The sequence below is a fragment of the Phascolarctos cinereus genome, unplaced genomic scaffold, assembly GCF_003287225.1.
Source record: "Phascolarctos cinereus isolate Bilbo 61053 unplaced genomic scaffold, phaCin_HiC Scaffold_5;HRSCAF=322, whole genome shotgun sequence".
In the NCBI taxonomy this organism is placed as follows: domain Eukaryota; kingdom Metazoa; phylum Chordata; class Mammalia; order Diprotodontia; family Phascolarctidae; genus Phascolarctos; species Phascolarctos cinereus.
Genome location: NW_027555958.1, coordinates 375666339 through 375689927, shown reverse-complemented (window position 1 = coordinate 375689927; position 23589 = coordinate 375666339). Strand labels below are relative to the sequence as shown.

Below are 23589 nucleotides of genomic sequence, written 5' to 3'. Positions count from 1 at the left end.
TCCACAGAGCAAAATGAAAAAACTGCTTAAGGCACAGCAGGAGACAATTTTCAGTTACACAAAAGTAAGGACTTCAAAGAGCTAAGGAAGATTAAATATTAGGTCAGGAAAAGGGAAAAGATCTTTAAAAATTGGTAGAGCAACCATTGTCCTAAAAGGCTGAAAATGAGCTGAACTTAGAAGCAGGTGGCTAGACATGGTGATCACTTATTCTTGCTGCCCTCTCCCCCACTTAAACGCTGAGTCTTACAAATTTCGTAGTAAAGACAGAAGTCATTAGAATGCATTACGTCCTGTTCGTGGGTGTTGATTACACAAGGTACCATGCCCGGATCATTTTCGAGTCTAAAGCCTTTAACCTGGGGGAGCTTATAAATTATCGTCTAGCCCAGCCCCCACTCCTTCCTTTCTCTGAGCGCAGGCGCTTTGTGGTGAAGGCCTGTTCTAGAGGGTCACTAAATGAGACAGAGGCAGGGAGGTGATGTTAGGTGGAAAGCGCAGACTTTGGAGGTGATGTTAGGTGGAAAGCGCAGACTTTAAGAGTCAGGAGAGGCCCAAGTACAAATCCCACCTCTGATTCCCTACTGTGACAGTAGGCAAATCACTTGACCTGAGTCTCAGTTTCCCATCTGCAAAATGGGGATAATATCACTTGGGTGTCATGTGAGATAATGACATAAGATGTATATCATTAGATCCACACAAGCAAACGCTGTTAATGACTGGGCAGATGTAGAGTTGTGGCCACAAGCCGCTCATCAGACAGAGCCCCTTCTTTGCTGTGAGTGTTAGTTTGCTCATGCTGTCTTTATGTGCCCCCTAAATCCTTTCTGCTGTAATCTGAGGGCAAGTCTTTCTTCTGTGCTTATGAAGGCAGAGAACTGAGTCCTGTCCCCACTATCGAAGACTCTTTAAACACCTGCAGGAGAATGCCAGCAGCCACAATAGTTAGGTAGTATTAGGGACAGGGACATAGGCAGCCTGTCAAACGTTCTGTGGACTGGTGGGATTCATCCTTCCCAGGCTTGAGCAGAGGCAGCTGGCCCTGAAGCAACAGGGAACAGGAGGGTGACAAATGCTGCCCCACTCCAGCCTCTTTTCTTCAGCAAATTTAAAATACACTTGGTTAATCACGTTCATCGATACTGGTTTATTTTCTTTGGAAGGATTATGAAGATGGGACTGAGGGAAGTTTCCTTACCTGGGAGAGTTCCCTTTGCAGTGAAATCACAGGTCCAGTATTTATCCCCTCTATGGTATTAATCACTGGTTACAGGAGAGGGGAGCAATATATTTGGAAATGAGGGTGATATAAAAATAAAAGACAGTGCTAAAAATAAGATTTAAATATATATATATATATATATGAATAAGGAGCTTGAGAATAAAAATTTATTTTGGTAAAGAATTACATTTCATCCTCTCAAAAGTTGAAAAGTCACATAAATTACCAGTTCAGAGATTTCAATTTCCAAGAAATGTGTAATTTGACACTAGAGCCATTACTTCTTCTTGCCAGCTTTGGGGGCCTTTTCCAAACCTTGGATGTATTTTCGAGGGATGTTATATTCTTCTACAATGCAAAAAAGGCAGACAGAGACTTCTCAGCCTAGCAGCCTCCAAGGCCCTCTGCCAATCATCTCGTCCCCCCACTCTCACCCTACCCCTCAGCATCTAAACACTCAGCAGTTCCTCACCCAGACCCATCTCTGGTTCCTCCTCAGCTAAGCCAGCAGCAAACCAGCTCTTCAGGGTATTCATTGTTTTCCAGTCTTTGCATATTCAGGTATCAACAGCTAGCATTGCTCTCTTCTCTGCTAACCCTCACTTTGTCTGGGAAGCGGCTCCACTTCAGGACTGTTTTTACTACACAAATGGTGCTGGTGAATGACACTTTCTAAGCTTCCTTTAGTCATTTTCCTGTCAATTCAGCCTCTCCAAATAGAATGTAAACTCCCTGAGGCCAGGGACCCATCTTTTACTTTCCCCTCTCATAGCACCTGGAACTGGGGTTTACTCAAAACAGGTACCTAGCCCTAGATGACTGACTAACACTGCCTCATACTCTCAGAAGACCTAGACAAAGCTTAGCTAAGGGGAAGATGCTCACCAAGCAGGAGCCGACTGAGATGATTGATCTGATTCCCTTGGATTTGGACCTGAATGGCATCCTTAGCCCCAGGGACAGGGGTGATGGTGGCACTGGCCTGGCCCCGTTGCTGGAGGATGGCAGCCACAGAATATGGGTCAAGACCAAAGACCTCCAGGTTCCGGACCAAGGTCACCTGCCCACAAAAAAAGTCAGGACTAGCCGAGAATGGAAAGCAGAACACCCACATGCACACCCCCACCCACACACTCTTCTGAATTAAGTGACTCCCTAAAGTGGAGGAGGACTTATCTACCTTACAACTGCCTCCAAAACAAGAAAGCCCAGACTAGAAGCCACCCAATCTTCAATGTGCGCGGGCGCGCGCGCGCGCCCGCGCGCACACACACACACACACACACACACACATTTTAATTGCTTTTGTTTTTACAGATGAGGGTGTGCCCCTCATCAGAATGGGTTGAGCAAAAATATTTTAAAAGTCTATAACATTCCCCATGGCTACAAAAACAGGATGCCTCATACATAATGAGAAGAGATATTAAAGAATTTCTGCATTCAAGAGAGATATCGTTACAGATGTTTGAGATAGACAGATACATGTCCTAATAAGTAAGGTAGCTTAGCCACAACCTTGGGGTTACTAAGGGGCCGGTAGATCAATTAAGCAGGGCCTCAGAGATGATGAAAAGAACACAAACTGGAGTTTATAATCTGCCAACAGGGCCCCAGGAGTGGGTTTTTGGTTGGTCTGTTTGTCAGAATTTCACTTTTCAAGCCAAGTACTCAATCTGTTTGCAGAGTATAAGCTTGTGGACCGTGGAGGTGCTCAGTTTCCTGGTACAACACCTAACCCACTATACAAATGTAAATGGCAAGCAATGATCTCAGGGGGCTTCCAGTCCAGGAGAGAAACAGAAACAACCTTGATGACTCTGGTGACTGGTTCATGAGAAAGAAAGCATGTTGGGCTTGTTCTAAAGTTACACAGGCAGATTTCAGTTATTTAAGGAAAACCTTCCTAAGGATTAGACCCTACCTAGAGAGCCAATCTCAGATTACAAAAACGGGATCAATCCTCTCTTCTCTGGCCCAGGCACCAAATGCTCTACACTGTCTAATTCAGTAAGATTTTTGCCTATGTTCTACCAAAAAACCTCCATAAAGAAGATTAAGATAGGACAAGATGGGCTGCTATCTTCAAACACCTGAAGGTCTGTCATATGGTATAGGGACTAGATTTGTTCTGCCTGGCCCTAGAACTGAAGTTGTAAAGGGGCATAGTTAGAATTGGTACAAGGAAAAATTCCCTAACAATTAGAATAGTTGAATGGGAGAATAGGTAGCCTTGATAGGTAGTGAGTTCCCCATCACTGGTGGTATTCACACAAAAGTTGGATGACTTAGGAATATCACAGAAAGGGTTCCTGCTCAGGTAAATGTAGAAATATATGACACCCTGTGGAAGACATGGATGTTGCTTCTGCATATCACTCAATCAGAGGTTGGAGTCAGTTTAAAACTGGGAGGCAATGTGAGAAATAGTTGGGTTTTTTTTTTATTTCCACAAAAGTATAGTGGACAGGAATGTGGGCGAGGTGGGGCTAGGTGGAAGTTGTACAAAGGGATTTATATTAGAATAAGAAAACACTTTTGGTGGTAAATAGACTAACCGGTGAGAAACCAGTTCTGAGGTTAGGTATAGATTAACATCAAAAGGGGTGTTCCCAAGTAAGGGCCAAGGTCGAGGAATTATGGGGACTGGGAGATTATCGAGATAATTGAGGCGGAGACTCACGTGGTTAAATTAGACACTTCCGATAGGCTGTGACCTCTATAGTACCCAACAAAGGGGAAATAGGAAGGAAATTCAAATGGGGAATAGGGAATAAAAAGGTGTGCCTTTGTGGACACATGTGTTCTCACACATTCGGGATGCCCAGCCTTCCCAGATCATTAATAAAGCTTCTTCCTGATTCAACAATGACCCCACCCACCCTAAAGTCCCCACCGGCTCTGAGACTCCATGGAGTTTTTTACCTTTTTATTGCATGCTCTCTGTGCTAAGGTAATGTCAATTGGACAGATTTTTCCTTTCTTCACAGTAGGCTCTTGGCCATAAAAGGTCACTTGATAGGCAGGTTTCAATCTCTGCAGGCACCTGAAATAGAGGGGTCAATGAAGGTCAGAGTCCTCCAGGGACCCCACCCCCCACAAGGCACAAGGCATTCTCTCCCCTCCAGTGTCAGGGCGCAGGCTCCCACTGGGCAGAGAGAGAAGCAGAAAAGTTCTTTCTGTTACAACAGTGAGAGTAGCAACTGGTTGTAAGAAGATTACAGGTATCCTTTTGCTGGCACTGGGTACAGAACTCTGTTACATTGCTCATACCTGATTCTGGGTCACAGTCCCAGAGCAAGGAGGAGCACTAGCATACTTAGAACGTGTTGCTGCAGAAGAGTGGGGACCCTGGTCACAGTTCCAGGGTGGGAAAGATTGCCTGTAGTCACTCACAGACCAGGACAGGGCAGAAGAGCGGTGACCACACTGCTTAGATCATACCAATTTAGAAGAACTGAAAGCTTACAGACACCCCCAACCCCCAACAAGCTCTGAAAAATGAACAAACAACACAAAAAGAACCTGACCATAGAAAGTTATTATGGTAACAGGGAAGATCAAGACACCAACCCAAAAGAAGATGACAAAGTCAAAGCAGCTACATGAAAATTTTGTCTCAAAGAAAAATATGAATTGATTTCAGGCCCAAAAAAGAATTTCTGAAAGAGCTCAAAAAGGATTTAAAAAATCAAATCAGAGAGGTAGAGGAAAAATTGAGAAAAGAAATGAGAGTGCTACGAGAAAATCATGAAAAATGAGTCAACAGCTTGGTAAAGGAGGCACAAAAAAATACGGAAGAAAATGACACCTTAAAAACCAAACAGGCCAAATAGTAAAAGAGGCATAAAAATCCACTGAAGAGAACTTCTTAAAAGCAGAATTGGCCAAATGGAAAAGAAGGCACAAAAGTTCACTGAAGAAAATAATTCCTTAAAAATTAAAATTGGCGGGGCAGCTAGGTGGCACAGTGGATAGAGAGCACTGGCCCTGGAGTCAGGAGGACCTGAGTTCAAATCTGCCCTCAGACACTTGACACTTACTAGCTGTGTGACCCTGGGCAAGTCCCTTAACCCCACTGCCTAGCCCCTCCCTCCCCCCAAAAAAACAGAAAGTGGACAAGTGGAAGCTAATGACTCCATAAGTCATCAAGAAGCGATGAAACAAAATTAAAAGAATGAAAAAATAGAAGAAAATGTGAAATGCCTCATTGGAAAAACCACCAACCTGGAAAATAGATCCAGGAAAGATAATTTATTAATTATTGTACTATCTGAAAGCCATGATCAAAAAAAGAGCCTAGATATCATATTTCAAGAAATTATCAAAGAAAACAGCCCTGGTATCCTAGTGCCAGAGGGTAAAATAGAAATAGAAAGAATCCACCAATCACCAGATCCCAAAATGAAAATTCCCAGAAATATTATAGCCAAATTCCAGAGCTACCAGGTCAAGGAGAAAATACTGCAAGCAGCCAGAAATAAACAATTCAAATATCATGAAGCCACAGTCACGATAACATGAGATTCAGTAACTTCTATATTAAAGAATTGAAAGGCTTGGAATATGATATTCCAGAGGGCAAAGGAGCCAGAATTACAACCCAGCAAAACAAAATAATCCTTCAGCAGAAAAAAATGGGTATTTATGAAATTCTTATGGCAAGTTCCTCTGATAAAAGTCTCATTTCTCAAATATATAGAGAACTGTATCAAATTTATAAGAGTACAGGTCATTCCCCAACTGATAAATGGCTAAAGGATATGAATAGGCAGTTTGAGGATGAAGAAATCAACACTATCTAGTCATATGAAAAAATGCTCTAAATCATTATTGATTAGAGAAATGTAAATTAAAACAACTGTGAGGTACCACCCCATACCTATCAGATTGGCTAATATGACAGAAAAGGAAAATGATAAACACTGGAGGGGATGTGGGAAAATTGGGACATTAATACACTATTGGCGGAGTTGTGAACTGATCCAAGCATTCTGGAGAGAAGCTTGAAATTACACCCCAAGGGCTATAAAACCATTTGACCCAGCAATACCACTACTAGCTCTGTATCCCAAAGAGATTAAAAAAAAAAAAAGGAAAAGGACCTCTATGTACAGAAACGTGTCTCTACATACAGGAAATTTATAGCAGCACTTTTTGTGGTGGCAAAAAATTGGAAATTGAGAGAATGCCCACCAACTGGAGAATGGCTGAATAAATTGTGCTATGTGATTAGGATGGAATACTATTGTGCTATAAGAAATAATGAGCAGGATGCTTTCAGAAAAACCTGGAAAGACTTATGAACTGATGCAAAGTGAAGTGAGCAGAACCAGCAAAACAGTATACACAGCACAACAAAACTGTACAATGATCAACTGTGAATGACTTAGCTATTCTCAGCAATACAGTGATCTAAGACGGTCCCAAAGGACTTATAATGACAAATATTATCCACTTCCAGAGAAAGAACTGATGGAATCTGAATGCAAATCAAAGCATACTTTTTAAAAACTTCATTTTTCTTGGCTCTTTTTTTTGGTCTGTGTTTTTTTTCCCCCATAATATGATTAATATGGAAATATGTATGGCATGACTGCACATGTACAATCTGCATCAAACTGCTTACTCTCTTATGAAAGGGGGTTTGGAGAGGGAGGGAGGAAAGGAGGGAGAGAATTTGGAACTCAAATTTTTTAAAAAATGTTATAAATTGTTTTTACATGTAATTGGAAAAAAAAATTTCAAAAAAAATTAAAATGTGATGCAATCAGGTGATTCAAGGGAGAGAAAGAAAGGGCACAGAGAAAAATTAAGGAAAGCTAATAAAAGAAGGAGTGAATAAGCATTTATATGGCACCTACTATGTGTAGACAGTGTGCTAAGCACTTTTTTAAAAAACAAATATTATCTCATTTGATCCTCACATCCACCCTGTGAGGTAGGTGCCATTATCACCCCCACTTTATAGTTGAGGTTCTGTGAACCTCTATTACCTTTCAATGAGTTTATCCCATGGAAGCCTTGATATTGTGTTTTGTTCAGCTTTTTCCAAGATGCAGTCACACAAGATGGGATCCATCTTCACAAGACTAAAGGGAAGGAGAACGAATGATAATAGGACTTGTGCTTTCTTGTCCTAAGGGCCACCTCCTAAAACTTTCACAATAGTCTGAGAGTAAGATCATTTATCTAGTAACATGCCACACAGAGGGAAGTAATTGTGTCAGAGTTTCTGGACATAGATCATGTTCAAGTAGAAAGATCACAGGACTGAGAATTCGGAGATTTGGGCTCTGCCACCAACTAGCTGGGTGACGACAGGGAACAATGACAGTTGCTCACACTCAGAAAGTGCCTTACGTTTTCTCCCAACAACAACACCCCAGGGAGTCAGGTGGGATAAACCTCTCCACGTCACTTCTATGTGCTCACTTGCAAAGACCTCAGAAGCACATGTGGACATACAAGTGGTTGTGCGCCTCTCCCTAACTACTCTTGCTTGAGTCAGCCCACTCTGTTTTTGGACAGTTCTAATTGTTGGGAAATTTAACTTCATACCAAACCTAAATCTGCTTCCCTGCATAAACTCAATCCTTCCCTCTGAGGCCAAACAGGATAAGTCTAATCCTACTTCCAGAGAATAGTCCTTCAAATACTTGAGGACAGTTGTCATGTTCCCACTGAATTTTCTAATACCTAGGCTAAATACGTCTACATCCTTTAACTGACTCTTATATGGCCTAGTGGTGCATCTACAAAATCAAAGATAGATCTATAAAGATCTCCAATTTTAGCATTCTCTGACTCACCTATGAACGTGCGCATGCACATGTACATACACACACACACGCACGCGCGCAACTCAAGGCAGCCTGGTTTTTAGTGCAAAAGACCGCCACGTGCTTTTTTTACTTACTTTTTGTTGTCTGCATCAACTAGGTTGTTTTTCTTTGCATAGTCAATGATGATTGCACGGACTTCACTGCCTGAAAGGGTACTCCCCTTCCTGGGAGAAAAAAGGGGTACAAGGAAATAGACTCAACTGTGATAAGAGCCACATAAAACAAGCCAATGACTTCTTTCTGATAGGGTTCTCTCCCCTTCTTTCCTGCTCTATTTCCTTCCTGATGAGGTGGAAAGGGAATATGATAATCGACTATGGGTTGAACATTCTCCCTATTTCCATTAGACCCAGAGGAACTTGCTGGTGGAAGGAAGCTTAGAGCTAGACTTGGGCAACAGAAAGCCAAGGGAAGGGATGGATGTGCTAACCACAACAGAGAGACAAGACGAGCTGAGAGGCAATGTGGATCAGACTAGACAAGAGGGGGCATCAAACAGACAGAGCTGGTTAGCAGATGCTCTATATGACTCACTTGTGGCCAGACACCTGGAAGAGAGAAATCATGTTGGCTGGGATACAGTAAAGGGATTCGATCTCCGGTGGGTGATAAGGCTTTTCCTTGGTATCCTCTTGGACACTCTGGGCAGTTGGGGAGGGCTCAGGCACAACAAAAGATGTAATGCTGAAACCCATAACAAGGAAGAGATGAGAAAAAGCATTCCACACCGGTGTCTAGACATCCCCATCCCAGGCAGACCCAGAGCTCCCTGGGACCAAAGGGCCTTCAGCTCTCACCTGGGGTGTTTCCAGTCCACAGCCACAATGCTCTCCACACCTTTGCTCAATTCCTTCACCTGCACAATCTGCTCCTTCATCATGTGATGCAGAAACTTGGAGAGCTGAAGGAGAGAAGGTCAGTGGCCAGGGCCATGGGGCAAACCCAAGAACTTCATTCATTCAACAAGCAACTCTTGAGGACTTACTATATATGTAAAACATTGTACTAAGCTGTGGGGGGAACCAAGATGTTTAAGACATAGTCCCTACCCTTTTAAAATTGGGAACTGAGAGGCTCCTACCCTGTACTGGAGTATATGTAGTAGTGACCAGTATGACATGGGAAGAAGACTGTACCAGTTGAGCCTTACAGAACCCACATGAGATATACAGGGACCAAAATGCAAAGTGAGACAGGCATCCACCCCTCCGGGCCAGGCCCAGAAAGGTACTATTTCCTCATGCCTGAGACAAAGAGCTTCCAGAGCTGTCCTGGGCTGCTTGGGCCACAAGAACACTGGTTCCCCAGCAATCAGTTCCACTAATTCTGTCTGTCCTCCTCCCACCAAGAGTCAGGACAAGAGCCTCACTTGCCTTTTTGTAGCTTGACTTCTTTATGTCCAACTGTTGTCCTTCAGGGCTAGAGACAGCAGAAATGCATGTTAAGAAGGGAAAGCAATAGTGATGGAGGCTTGAGCACGGAGTAACGATGCTGGGTGTAGGGACTTTTCTTCCCTGTTCTCCAACCCATTCTTAGGAAAGGTGGGAAAGGAGACAAAGTGAAATTGTTTCAAAGAGGACCTGAGGATGCTCTCAACGCCTCCCAGTCCTGGGGCCCTTGTTACCTAGGCTTTTGCTGTGACTTGCTACTAGACAAAAAATGGACACTTCTCAATAGCCACCCCCAATACAGCAGAATTCTGACCCAAGTCACTGAGTCTTCAACATATACCCCAAGCCCTGGCACTTAGATAGGAGGCCCTGAGGAGACCTACAAGTGACAAAAGCAGAATCACACAAAAAAATTATTAAAAACGAGGTGAGACTCAGAAGAGGGGTCTGGCCTCAAAGTCAAATTAGATGTTTGATTTTTTTTTAAGGTCTCCCAGGTTCAGTTCCTCACTGCAGCTTTACAGACATGGGGCCCTTATTTGACTACCTGGCTACCTGGAGGGCATCGCTTTTAGCTATGAAGGTGGAAGAAAAAGCCTTTGAAAATTGGCTCCTTTAGAAACAGTTAATGATTCTGCCATTTCAATTCAACAAACATATTAAGTTTATATGTACATTATATGTACATATATCTCATATATATCTCATTATATGTACAAGGCCTCATAGTAGATTAAAAAATAATACAACTCTTCCCTCAAATGCTTACAGTCTAGTTGAGAAGGGATTTCCTGCACAGGATTTTCTCCTCTGTCAATGTGGGGAAATATTAACCACCTGAAGGCAGGGGTAGTTTCAGTAAGTGTGGGATCCTCAGTATTCACCTATGAAATTACCCAGGGAAAATTTCAGCTTAATTTTCTGATAATTTCATCATCTGCTCTGACCGGGAAAGGTAACTTTTTAGGACTTGGAATCCAATTAACTGTCTGGGTGAATGTGCCAACCCCACTCTGCACCTTTTTCCAACATTCCCCCACCCTCTTCCTCCAATCAGAGGACAGAGATGCCAGATAAGCAACGGTGACAGTCCAACCCATGGGTCTTCCACCCCAATCTGGTCCTCTCCATACCAGCAGGAAAACATGTGGCTACCCAGGAAAGTGCTGGTGAGTAAAGGGAGGTCAGCCTTTGTGACCCGGCACTTCAGGGCATGGAAGAAACATCTCAGCAGCAGCTCATCCATTTGCTCTGGGAGAAAAAGACAAAAGCATATGCTGTTTGTCACTGAGTAGTCTACAAGAGGAAGCCAGGGGCTGGACAAAAAGTTCCCCCAAAGGCCTCTGAAAGGAATCCATTTCCCGGCACTGAAATGGCCACAGCTCCCTGGGAAGTGATTCCTTCTGACAGGGAAAACTGAATGAAAGAAAAGATATAATGATGAACCTAAGCTGTATAATCTCTCCAAACTCTGAGGACAACAATATTCCAACTTTGGCCTCCAGTGACCTAAATGGGTGGGCAAGGGGCCAGGAAAAGATGGCTGAAGCTGAAAAAGTATCCAGAACAGAGAAGAGTCAGAACTATGGAGACTGTGAGCCCATTCCCACCTCAAAACAAGGTATTTCCTCTCCTTATACCTAGGGGTTATTCTGTACAAAAAAGGAGAACAGAGAAGAGCAGTCACAGAAATGGAAAGGAGGAAAGCCCAAACTCACTTCTGCTAGGGCAGTACCTTGAAAAGTCTTGCTATCAGCTGGCTCCTGGTCCATTCCCGCTTCCCTCAACTCCTCGGTGGCTTCTGAAGGGTGTGTCTTGTGAGCCACACTGCTCTCCTCGTCTCCTTGCAGGGTGAGACGGTCCATGTCTCCCTGAAGAACAGAATCTACCTGTACTGGCCCCTCCTCTTTAGCGTTCCCCCTACATTCTGGAGGATCCTGGTCCAATAGGGGAATGGTGGGTGGAGATGATTTGTCCCCAAATTGCCTGGAAAAAGGCCATGTGAGAAATTCAGAGCAGAGCTGCAGTACTGACTAGAGACCTGGAAGGCAATTCAGGGAATGCCAGAAGCTAAGAGGGACTGAAGCTGAAGGGGCAAAGTAGATGGAAAGCTGAGGGTCTAGATTTTCATCCCAACTCTAACTCTTAGCTACAAAACTTCTACACCTTAAATCTGTCTTCTCTAAAATGAGGAAAGAATAACTCTTGCCTTGTCCCTAACCCCAATGGATGATAATAATGTACACAGCCTTCTCGTGGATGAAAATGGTTAAACCCAAAGCGAAGAAAAACCAAAATTTATAGTAGAAATAAAAACTCAAAAAATAATGTTGAAGATATATCTTAATATACCAAATAAGATTAAGCTGATTTGCAGTACCAGTATCCATTCTTTAAAGTATCCATGCCTTAAAAAAAGTGTTGATTTTTTTTTTGTTTTCACATTGCCTAGATTTTCCCTGTACCTCCCCCCTTTGCCTTCCCCCAACTTCAAATAGTCATCACTTGTAACAAATATTTTTTTTGTTTTTTTTAAAGAAAAGAGGAAGAAAAAATAGTTCAGGAAAACAGATCAACACACAGAGAAAATCTGACACCATATGCAATGTTCCACACCCATGAACTATATTCTCTTCCAAATTGCCCAATGTGGACCAAGAAGCATGAACTAGGAGGGAAGGAGCCACAGGATTGGTCCCACATCTGCCACGCTCTAGCTTTGGCCAGGTCACTCACATTTCTGAGCCTCAGTTTTCTCCTCTGTGAAATAAGGGAACTGAATGAAGTGGTCTCTAAGGAACTGTTAACACTTTGGGATTCTCTACGTAATAACAGGATTTATGACCAAACCCTCAATGTAAGCTTATCCCCTCAAGGTTCCAGAGCACTTTGAGGACACAGATGACTAAAAAGGAAAAAAACGGGACTTTTTTTGCTAAGGAATTTTCCTTTTACCATTTGGGCAAATGTTGAGGTTATTTTGTATGTTTTCAGAAATAACTGTGATCATATGCCATGGCAAGCCTGAAGGTTTGTGTGTGAGCCATGAAACACTGGCTATCAAAAGCTGGAGAAGAAAGCTAATCTCAGGTCATTGGGAGAACTCGAAGCAGGTCTGACTGCAGTCTACTTAAAATGGCCAGGAAAAACCGACCACATTTTCACAGCACAGACTTGGAAAGGCAGATGAGAACAGACTGAAACGTCCACAAACAATTCCAAGGTGTCAAAGGGTGAAAAAGGAATATGCTAACTCCCACGGCTGTACACAAGGCCACAGAGCCAAAGCCAAGCAGACCAGGTGGCCATGGGAGCCCCAGCCAGGGAGTCCATGAAAGGTGTGCTGGGGCATGCTCACCATGGCAGCCACCACCACCAAACCGCTGCAAACAGATCGAGAGAACCCTTGGTGGTGAATGATCTAAAAGAGTATCTATTCTGAGAGTACACTGCGGCTGCTACAGATCACACTGACCAGTCAAAGAGTGATCCTAATTAATATCTGCGATTAGCTTTCCAATCAGTGGACTCGGAATGCCAACCTAAGGCACTGTAAGGTGTGGGACAACGGGAGCAGAATGTCACATACACGGTCAGGTTTGGTCACTGAATTGATTGCTTTTGCTTAACTGTTTTTCTCTGTAACAAGGTAGGGCCCAATTCCAATGGCGGTAGGGTAAAAACAATGGATAGATCTGGAAATGACTAGGATGAAAAAACAAAAGGCATCAATAGAAAAAAAAATTTAAATATAAAAACAAGAAAATGCACTGTGAATTATGGAATCTTCGTGCTAAAAGAGACCCTGGAGGTCACCTAACCTAACCTCCACTTGAACAAGAACATCCCTGACAACTATTCATCCAGCTGCCACGTGAAGGCTTCCTGGGAGGGGAGCCCACCACTTAAAGAGGTCCCCCATTCCACTCCCAGACAGCTCTCACTAGGATAAAGATATAATAGGCCAACACATTAGTTGCTTTTCTATTTGAGAAAAATACAGCCAGGAAACATTGTTATTTCCTTCACAATTAGCAAAAACCCATGAACTTCTGAGAAAAAAAGTAAGAAGAAGTGAATCAAAATGATGAAACTGAGGAATGTCAAAATATAGCTGGTTATCATGAAAGTGACAGATGGCAGTCTATCTGGAAACAATTCTGAACTCCTCGACACTCTTCTATCACCAGGAAACAGCTTTTCTCCAGGTTCTGTGCTAAGCCTTATAACTACTATGCCACCTTCAGTTTCAGCAATGCCTTTTTACAAATAAGCATAGCTCTCTCTTTCAAAAGTCTCACACCAGCTTCATGACATGGGAAGAGACAGAAACAATTCTCTAGGTGAAGGGGGACTCAAGGATTACACTGGCCCATCTCCATTGTTTTTACAGATGACAATATTGAGGCTCAGAGAAGTCAGTGTTAAAGACAAGATCACAGCTCACACAGCTGGATCCTCAGTGCTGAGCTTTCTCTACTCCACCCCACTTCAGTAAGGAACTGAAGAGACAATATACCCACCACAAATGGTCAAGGTAGGTATGGAGCACCGTAAAACCTCTCCCCTTCAGTCCAGAGGCCAGCATCTCAGCTGTAGACATGGTGGCCACTCCAATTGCAACAGGAGCCCTAAGGAAAGAAGATGAAACACAATCAGGAGGAGGTAGAAGCTTTCAAGGGCAGATAACATTGAGTCACTCCTACATGGCAAAAGAAGCACATCCCCACTCATCATGGTAACTAAATGTAGTCAATTTTCATTTACCTTCAGGTGGTTTATTCATAAGAACTTCTATTTCCAATCAGTATTTCACCCTCTATGATTAAATGACATCTACGTAGATATCATTATCTAAGTTTACTCTTAATCTGACTCCATATACTTAGTAGCTCTGTGACTATTTAACCTGTTTGCCTCAGTTTCCTCAATTATAAAGTGGGGATAATAATAGCAACTACCTCCCCAGGTCGTTGTGAAGATCAAATGAGATAATAATATTCGTAAGTCAATTACCACGGTGCCTGGCATACAGTAAGCACTACATAAATGTTAGCTATTTTATCCTCCTCATCATCATCATTTTACACACCAAGGACTAAAAAACAAGAATACTGGTGGCACCCTTTGAAACAAAAAAAAAATGTTTTTAATTACCTTTCCCACTTGCAAGGAAAGAATGAGTTAGAAAATCATGAAAACTTTACACCAATAATCTGAACTAGTCTCAAAGATGATACTACCCATCTCTAAAGAGAAAGTAGGAAGCAGGAAGAAAATATCTATCAAGCAAGAGCTAAATGGAAAAGCTCTATTGTTTCAGTTTCTTCTAAATTGGGTTTTTATAGGGTAGCTTAGCTATTGTGACAGGTTGTAAATTCTTAGACTATTAGATATAAGCATGTATATTCAACCACACCTTGCAAAATTCAAATATAAAAACATTTGATCTACCCTGTTGGATCATTATGGTTTCCTTCCCTATTTTCACTGCTTTCTTCCACTGGCACAAATAATTAAGAGAAGATGACAGTGACCATGTGTATGGCCACTGGCTGAGTAGGCAGGGAGGGGAGGTGGACAAGTGAGAAGAGAGAAGAAAGGAATGGAGGGGCTATATAAGTCCTGTGAATAAAATTTAAAGCCAAAGAAAGCTTCCAGTACTTGAACTCTGAAAAAGTTTCAACAAGACTTAATGGCGCCAACCATTCTATGAATCAGTTTCTATTATGTACAAAATCCAGATCAAAACATCCAGCTGCTTAAGTTCTAAAAAGAGTGATTGCCATTAGGTTCAGAACAAAACTGAGTTAAAACTTAATATGATGTCATTTTATTAACAAATTTTCTAAAGGCCCAAATTAACCGCATCACCCTCATTTCCCAGCCATTCTCCACCTTGACTGTGATACAGGGAAAAAAATGAATGAAACAACCATCCTTTTCTATTCACAAGCAGACAAGTAAATATTTCCAAAGCTGCTTCAAGTACAGTACTTGATTCTAGGAGGCTCCAGTGTGAGCAGGTCAGGGGGAGAACCACCAAAGAAATGAAATTAAATTCTTTCTTAAACTCTTCCTTTCTTCTTTTTCCCCTTGTCCCACAATATGCACATACTCTCTTACTTGCTTTCTCTCTCTCTCTCTCTCTCAATAGAGATATACCAGCTGAGACATATGGAACCCCATACTACAGTCACTTAAGTGACCAGCTCTCCCTAACTAGGGAGGACCCAATCAAACTACTAAACTGTCTGTCTTCTCATTTCTGCCCCTATTTGCCTCACAAGTTTTTATCTCCTTCCCTCCCCCCTCATAAAGTTGTCTTTTCTCTGGTTCACCCTTCTTCTCTTTCCTTATCGCTCCCCAAAAGATGAAACTGGCTGGTACAGTACCTGCTGCCGACCAAGGTGACGGCACAAAGGTCACCCTGCTGTACCTGAGGCAGGCCACCAGGTGGCACCATGAGGCCAGGCAGCATCAAATCTGTAACAACAAAACAGAAAAAAAACATTTCTACTCAAAGCATTTCACTTGGCTAACTTCCTGCTTTGTCACATCAGTAAATTACAGAATTTTAGAGCTGCAAATAAGTAACCTCCAAGGTTATTTATTTCAGTTAGCTCAAAAGCTTCTGGAATAAACTACCGAAGGAATGCTTGAGCATTAAAAAATAAAAACATGGTAACCACCATTTTATTTACTTCACATGGTTTGGGTATAGTCCCATACACAGGTAGGAGACTAAACCCAATGACCCCAGGAATGACCTCTGTCCAATACCAGAATACCAAGACAACTCCCCTCTGAAGTCATCATCCTTTGCTCTATTGCTTTTCGGGGGATCTAGAAAGATAAACTGGAATTACCACCTAACTCTTAATGTCAACCCTAATAATGTCTTCTGTATGCTCTGACCAAAACCTGAAGGGAAAGGCTATATATATATACTCTTTCCATTCAAACGAAAGCCCCTATTCTAACCTTCAGGATTGGATGTTGTTTTTTCACCCCAAGAAACACCAAGACACTTCTTCACTAAAACGCAATCACATATCTATATACCCCTTTCTCTAATCCTTACTAATTCCCTGGACTCCTCTGACCCCTCTATCAGCTAGGGAGATTCCGAGATTTAAATTAAGGTGCTTGACTAGGAAATGCTAGTTTTGATTAGGAGCATGTCCCATTACCTCATTAACTGTGGATTCCTTGTAATTCACACTTACTGCTCTGGTCTGAAGAATACCCAAAACAAACAAAGAATTTTTCAAAATTTGTTTTCAGATCGAGAACAATTCCAGAGACTATGCACAAAAAGAACAGAACCAAAATTCCCATTCTGCCATTCACTTAACCAAGAAAAGAATGGTGCAAATCACAGTCCTAGGGGACAGGAACTCATTTGTAATCTTAACACTCAACTATAGTAGATGCTTAAAAAAAAAAGCATGTTGGATAGAAATGAATTAGTAGGGGGTGCTCCTGATTACCTAGATGATGGAATACAGAGGCTCTCCAGCTCCTGCCAGACAGCTCTGGGAGGATAAGTTTATATGGATATTTTTCTTTAAGAGGAAGGAGGGAGGGAGGGATGTACCTAAGGATATCTTGACCCCCATTCCAAAAGGGAAGCATGAACCTGGGGATACTGAAACTAAGGAAAAGAGACTTCATGGAGGAACTACTCGAGTCCCCCACATTAAAAGCAGGCCAGCTAGGGATCCCAAACTCTGACATGAAGTGTGACTAAAAGCTACATACAGAAGGAAAATTACCAATTTAATGTTATTACTTTGGCAAGATTTATGCCTGGTTTGAATTACCAAGAGTAACAATGCCGTTAAAAACTGAAAAAAAAATTAAGAACAGCATTAGACCTCTCTCCTTGAGGACACAAGTTGTTAGATGTATCACTGCAATAACAGGAAATGAGGTTAGGCAGAGAGGCAAAGCAATGGGACCAGATGGGCTTTATCACTACACTATGGTCTGTATGCTACATAGGCTCCAGATACATATTTGTGGATTCTTTTCAATGAGCCTCATAAACAAATCTAGACTCCTGATGCACTTATCTTACACCTCTTACCCCTTCCTTAGTGGAATCTTAAAAACAGCCCAAGTGAACAGACCGACACTTCCTTACCTGCTCCCCCAACCAGCTTCTCCAGCACAGGAGGCCATGTTGTGAAGACCGGCAGAAGATTAGGGTAAGACCATAAGGTGTACACTGTCCAAAAAGAGGCCCACAGTAATGAAATCTTACATTTTTGTGGAATTTTACAGTTTTCAAAACACTTATTGGCTGGTCCAAATGCAGTGGTAATTATAATTAATTTATTACAGTCAGTTACAGATTTCTTTAAAAGCAAAAAAAAGAGGGGAGAGGTGCAGCTAGGTGGTGCAATGGATAGAGTTCTGAGCTTGAAGTCAGGAGGACCTGAGTTCAAAATCTGGCCTCATACAGACACTTGACACTAACTGTGTGACCCTGGGCAAGTCACTTAACCCCGACTGCCTCACCAAAAAGCAAAAACAAAAACAAATACCACTCATTATCCTCATAAGAACTATATCAAATAAACATGGCAAACATTCTGCAAATGAAAAAACTGAGGCACAGAAAGGTTAACGGACTTGCCCAGGGTCACTTAGCTAGTAAGTAGCAGAGACAGGACTAGAACCCAAGACTTTTGACTCTCGGTGCAAGGCTGTTTCCAATACATCACATTGCTCCATAACTCTTATTATCTATACTGTTTTATTGGGCACTGATTGTTCTGTCTTGTAATGTTAATTTTTTCCACAGTGTGTGCCCCATATGCCTATCAGACAGGCTCCTTTGAAGGCCAGGACTATGTGTTATACTTCCACGTACAGAAGTGGGCCTGGAGGCCACCTGGGATTCTTAGTCGAGGAGCAGCTACAAAGCACTCACTAGGAGCCAGACACTAGGCTAAGGGCTGGGATTGCAAAGACAGGCAAAAACCCTCCCTGCACATTAGACTTACCCAGTCAGTCCAGCTTCTAAGAGAGCCAGCAAACTACAGCACTAGAATAAAGGGAAGGCCCTGGCTCAGCATCCAGCTGTGAGGTGCATAGTTAAGGGGCAGGCGCCACCCCATCTGTCACAAATGTCCTTTACATGTCCTCAACGGGCTGCTTCCCTTAATCTCTGTATCTATTATCAATGGTTAATTGGATTTCCCCTTTTCTGGGACCCAGGTGGGTATTTTAATTAGGCTCAACCCTTTTGAATCTTTTTCTCATGATATTTCTGTACATCATGCCAGGATGCTAAACAATAATGGAGGTCATGCAACTGTGCCAACTGGATTCACTACAAATTCAAAGTATTTAATTTCAACCAGGCCCTCAAGGTAAACTTTATGTTCTCCTTTGATTGCTTCTTTCCCCTGTTCCAAACCTGGAACTCTCTCCTGGCCCCACTCCAATATGGCACTTCCAAACCCACCCTTAGCAAATGAGCTCTTAGCTCTTTGCTTCCTACTTTCTGAAAAAATCTGTTCTGAACTCCCTCAGATCCCCTAATTCACACCTCCATAACCTACAATTTCACCCATCTTCCTCTTTCACTCCAATCTCTGAGGAAGGGGAGGCCATATATCTATTTCCAATGTCTCCTGAACTACAAGGCTATATTTGTGACAGTTTGCTAGATGTCTCCTCCTGGATGTCCCATTATCATCCATTGTGTCCGAAAGAGAACTCATTATCTACACCATTATAGGAACCACCAACCTCCCAGTTGCCCAGATAACATTGGGATCATCCTATTCCTTAGTCCACATACCAAGTTAGCTGCCAAGTGTCATTGATTCCACCTTCACAACACCTTTCACATACCTGTTCCTTTCTCAATTCCCAAACACCTCCACCCTAGTTCAGGTTCTCATCAGCTCTAACCTGGGATACTGCAATAGCTTCCTACTTGGCTGCCCTACTGCCATTTCTTCTGTTCAATCAATTCTCCACACAGCTGCTAAATCAACCTTCCTAAGGCACATGTCTGATCACATCATCTAAAACCTCCCACTGCTCTCAGCCTGACACTTGAGGCTTCCTATATCACGCTCCAAACTACCTTCCTAGTCTTATTTCATATTTCTCCCTTCCATTCACTCCATATTCCAGTCAAACTGGATTATCAGCTATTTCCAAAACTTGACATTCCATTTCTCACTTCTTTTCATTCATAAAAGTCCCTATGCCTGTAAAATACAGCCTCCTGATATCAGTCTTTCAGAACTGTTATCTTCCTTCAAGACTCCACCAAGTCTGGAAACTCTTCTGATGCCCACAGTTGTTAGCACCCTCTCCCTCCTCAAAGTATTTCATATTTACTTATTTATGTAAATGCATCTCCTCCCTCCCCCAATAGAATGTAAGCTCCTTGAGGGCTGGAACTGTTATGGTTTTGTTTTTCTATCCCCAGCACAGTGCCTTGCATACAGTTGGCACCTAATGAATGTTAACTGAAAGAAAAATAGCTAAGGATAGATTTCTCCCCTCCCCCTTTAAAGGAATATTATATGGGATACTTCATGAAATCCTACCATTCTCAGGATCCCTGCTTTTTGCCTGGTAATCCTATTAATAACTTTTTCTCCTTCACTTCAGAACTTTCCTTTCAATCCATTTCCTTCTATCTCCCTTCACACTAATTCCCCCTCTCTTCTTCCCTGTTTCCCATGTCCTCTTAGTCATGAGGATTCTCATTCTAGTATAAGGAAAACAGAAGTATGGAAAAGACTAAAGATGGGCAACTGGCTATTTTTTTTTTCAATTGTTCATTTAGTTTTGGGAGAAGCACAATGGAGAGGGAAGCAGAGGGAGAGAGAAATGGGAAAGAGAACTAAGTGTCACTCCAATCACATACCTGTGGGATACAGAGTTCCTTTCAGCTCAAACAGAACAGGGTTTCCACCACTCACATACACAGCGACGGCATCTCCTTTGTGAGCGTACAGCTTCACAATGTTGAGCTCGTCCTTCCCAGGCACTAGTTCCGACAGCTGCTCTGGCCCAAAGGCAGGGAAAGCAACTGCCACATCAGCCCGAAGCTTCCTCCTACAAAAAGCACACCCAGCATCATTAAAGGGGTGAATGCAGAGTAGCCTCCCTCTGACAAAGTGGGCTGGGGGAAATGACACATGCTTCAAAAGACAGGAAATGAAATCTCAAGGAAATATTGCTTCTGTAGTAGCATTTGAAGGCCTACCAAGTGCTTTCCTCACAACAACTCTGGGAGGGAGGGAAGAGAAATGGTAGGTATTATCACTTTCATTTTACAGACAAGGAACTGAGAGTCAGAGGGATAAATTCATTTGTCTCAGGTCATATGACCAGCAAATGGTCATATAAGAACTTGAACCCAGGTCTCCAGGCTCTTGGTACAAATTTAATTCCATTCACCACACTATCTCAGTAAAAAACACTTGGTTTCCTATGCCAGATTCCTTGCTCTTTCTACTATCCTTAACCTGTCCCCATGCAGTTTCCTGGTGAAGAGAAATGGGCTGGAAGGACTCATGCTCTTATTTATGGTACAGAAAATGGGCCTAGTGAGTTATAAAAAGTCACCAGGTATACATCAAACACAGATGATGGGGCAGCTAGGTGGCACAGAGGATAGAGTACCAACCTTGGATTCAGGAGGACCTGAGTTCAAATCCACCCTCAGACACATAACACTTACTTAGCTGTGTGACCCTGGGCAAGTCACTTAACCCCACTGCCTAGCCCAAAAGAAAAAAAAAGACAGCTGATAATAGCTAGCATTTATATAATGCTTAAATATTTACAAAGGACTTTGCAAATATTTTGTCCTCACTACTCTGGGAGGTAGGTGCCAATATTATCCCCATTTTACAGAATAGGAAACTAAGGCAGACAGGTTAAATGGCTTGTCCAGGTTCACACAGTTAGTGAGTGTCTGAGACTGAATTTGAACTCTGGTCTTCCTGACTCCAGTTCTAGCACTCTATCGACTGTGCCACTTGTTTTTCTAAATTGAAATGAAAAGACTCCTTAGCCCAGGACACTTCCCCTATGTACCTGTTTCTCTTCTATATTTGCCATGAAAAATGAGTCAGGCCACCAGCATATCTATGGTAGAGCAGAGGACAAAATAGCACTGATCCCAAAGTGATCCTTCATAATACTGCTTTGGCAGTCACAGGTCCTTATTATAGCTTTTGCCACTACTTAACCCCATAAGAATCTCATTCTCCACTTAATCTACCCCCTCTCTTGACTCCAAAGGCAGCTTACCCCCTTCCTAACTTCCTTATTTCTGTTAGGAACTTTACCAAACTTCCAGTAACTCAAGTTGGAAACCTCAGTGTTATCTTCTCACTCTTGCTGAACCCTCAGATCCAATTAGTTGCCTCTCTTCTCTGGGCATCACAAGGTGCCCAACCAATAGTGTGCCACGTATCAGAGCCCTCTGGCTGGCCACCTGCCATTCCTTAACTTTCCATATAACCCACCCTTATTCTCGGCCCTAAAGGTCCCTGATAACGTTCTCTAACTCCTGTTTTTACTTCAGTTTCTCCTTGGTTACATCCTGCAACCTGCTCATAGCCTCCATGCACCTTTCCATTACCCCCTTCTGTGGGATGCTCATCTTCAGGGAATCATACATGCCTCCTCAGAGTGCGTTCATGAATGCAGAGGCATCTGTGAATGCCTCTTGGGAGATATTCAAGTTCCAGGTTTGCTAGCTATCTCTGGACAAACTCATCTACTTCCCCTGTAAAATGAAGTAATTGGCCTGGTCCCTCCCCGCTCTCCGGGAATGTGACGGCTCTGCAACCCCAGGGACTGCCTGCCTTCCACCAGAACCTCCGAAATACTACTAAACACGTGCATCTTCGGGTGGGGCAGGTCCTCCCAGCAAAGTTTTCTCTACAGCCCAACCCCCCTCCCCGGCCCTCCCATACCCTGCCGGGCTGGGAGAGGTCCAGAAAGCCCAGTGGCTAGAAAGGAGTCCTGGGGGCCAAAAGTACGAGCCCCCTCAGGCTGCCCAAGCCTCCCCGGGTCCGGGCCAGCAAGCCCCTCCGGTGCTCACCATCGCCCAAGTGCACCGAGCCCTTCTTGGGTCCAAGGCCCCCAAGATCCCCCAGCGGCCCCCGGGCCCGAGGGCCCTCGAGATCCCCCGAGCCTCTCCCGGGTCCGAGGGCCCTCCTTGGGCGGCACTCCCTTCCCCCCCCCGCCCCGGACCCTCACCTGTCCGACCCCTTGACTGCCGTGTTGGACTTAACCCGAAAGGCCTTAGAGAACATGACGGCGTACACGCCGCTACCGCCGCCGCCGCCGCCGGGGAAAGCAAGCAGGGGGCGGAGGCTCGGCCTGGGCTGGGCTGGGAGCTGCCCCGGCGCGCCTGCTAAGGAAGGCACCCCATCAGGGCGACGACCATCTCGGCTCCCGGCCCGTGGCCCTGGGGGCTGCCATGTCGGTCCTGCTCCTAAAAAGGCCCGGCCAGAAACAGAGGCTCGTCCCTCTCCCGCCCCCGGCGATGATACACAGGCGGGAAGCAAGAGCGGCGTCTAAAGGAGGGCCCCGCCCCTTCCGGTTACAGGCTCCGCCCCCTAGGGACCACGCGCTCTCTGCTTCTTCGCGCGCCCCGTGCGGCTGCAGACCATTTCCTGTGTCTGCTCTCCGAAACTAATCCGCCAGCCTTCTTTTCTCTCTGTCTCTCTCTGTCGTCTGACTTTCTCTCTTCTCTCTCTCTCTATGTGCTCTCTCTGTCTCTCTCTGTCTTTCTGTCTGTCTGTCTCTCTTTTAACCATCTTCTCAGGCTCAGAGCCTAGGAGTCATCCTGGATTCCTTGCTATCTCTCACCCACCCTTATCCAAGATGTTGCCGAGGTCTGTGCGTTTCACCTTTGTAGCATCCCCCGAATACACCTCCTTCTCTGCTCTGACACTGCCACCCCTCTGGTGCAGGTCCTCATCACCTCCCACCTGGACACTGCAAAAACCTGCTAGCGGGTCTTCCCCCTCCCACCCTACTTAATAGACTCAGGTGGTTCCATATCACCTCCTTGCCTTGTAACTGGCTTGTGCTGAACTTTACCGACACTTCTTTGATGATTCAGAAG

General features: G+C 43.7%; 1 protein-coding gene across 2 annotated transcripts in view; it reads right to left on the bottom strand.

The window, feature by feature from the left end:
* EIF2D (eukaryotic translation initiation factor 2D) overlaps window positions 1–23020 on the bottom strand; it is a 39920-nt gene extending 16900 nt beyond the window's left edge. The window contains exons 1-15 of one of the 2 annotated variants that reach the window (XM_021002940.2): window positions 22716–23017; window positions 20365–20555; window positions 17611–17694; window positions 15857–15947; window positions 13985–14092; window positions 11197–11447; window positions 10595–10712; window positions 9444–9489; window positions 8868–8971; window positions 8605–8754; window positions 8145–8234; window positions 7222–7317; window positions 4151–4271; window positions 2111–2285; window positions 1379–1573 (exon numbers count right to left, since the gene is read on the bottom strand). In XM_021002940.2, the coding sequence (XP_020858599.1) occupies window positions 1503–1573; window positions 2111–2285; window positions 4151–4271; window positions 7222–7317; window positions 8145–8234; window positions 8605–8754; window positions 8868–8971; window positions 9444–9489; window positions 10595–10712; window positions 11197–11447; window positions 13985–14092; window positions 15857–15947; window positions 17611–17694; window positions 20365–20555; window positions 22716–22771 (1752 nt within the window). In that variant the 5' untranslated portion in view covers window positions 22772–23017 and the 3' untranslated portion in view covers window positions 1379–1502. Of the gene's footprint in view, window positions 1–1378; window positions 1574–2110; window positions 2286–4150; window positions 4272–7221; window positions 7318–8144; window positions 8235–8604; window positions 8755–8867; window positions 8972–9443; window positions 9490–10594; window positions 10713–11196; window positions 11448–13984; window positions 14093–15856; window positions 15948–17610; window positions 17695–20364; window positions 20556–22715 lie in introns of those variants that run through there. The other variant, XM_021002941.2, reaches the window with a different exon arrangement.
* Window positions 23021–23589: the final 569 nt, after the last annotated feature.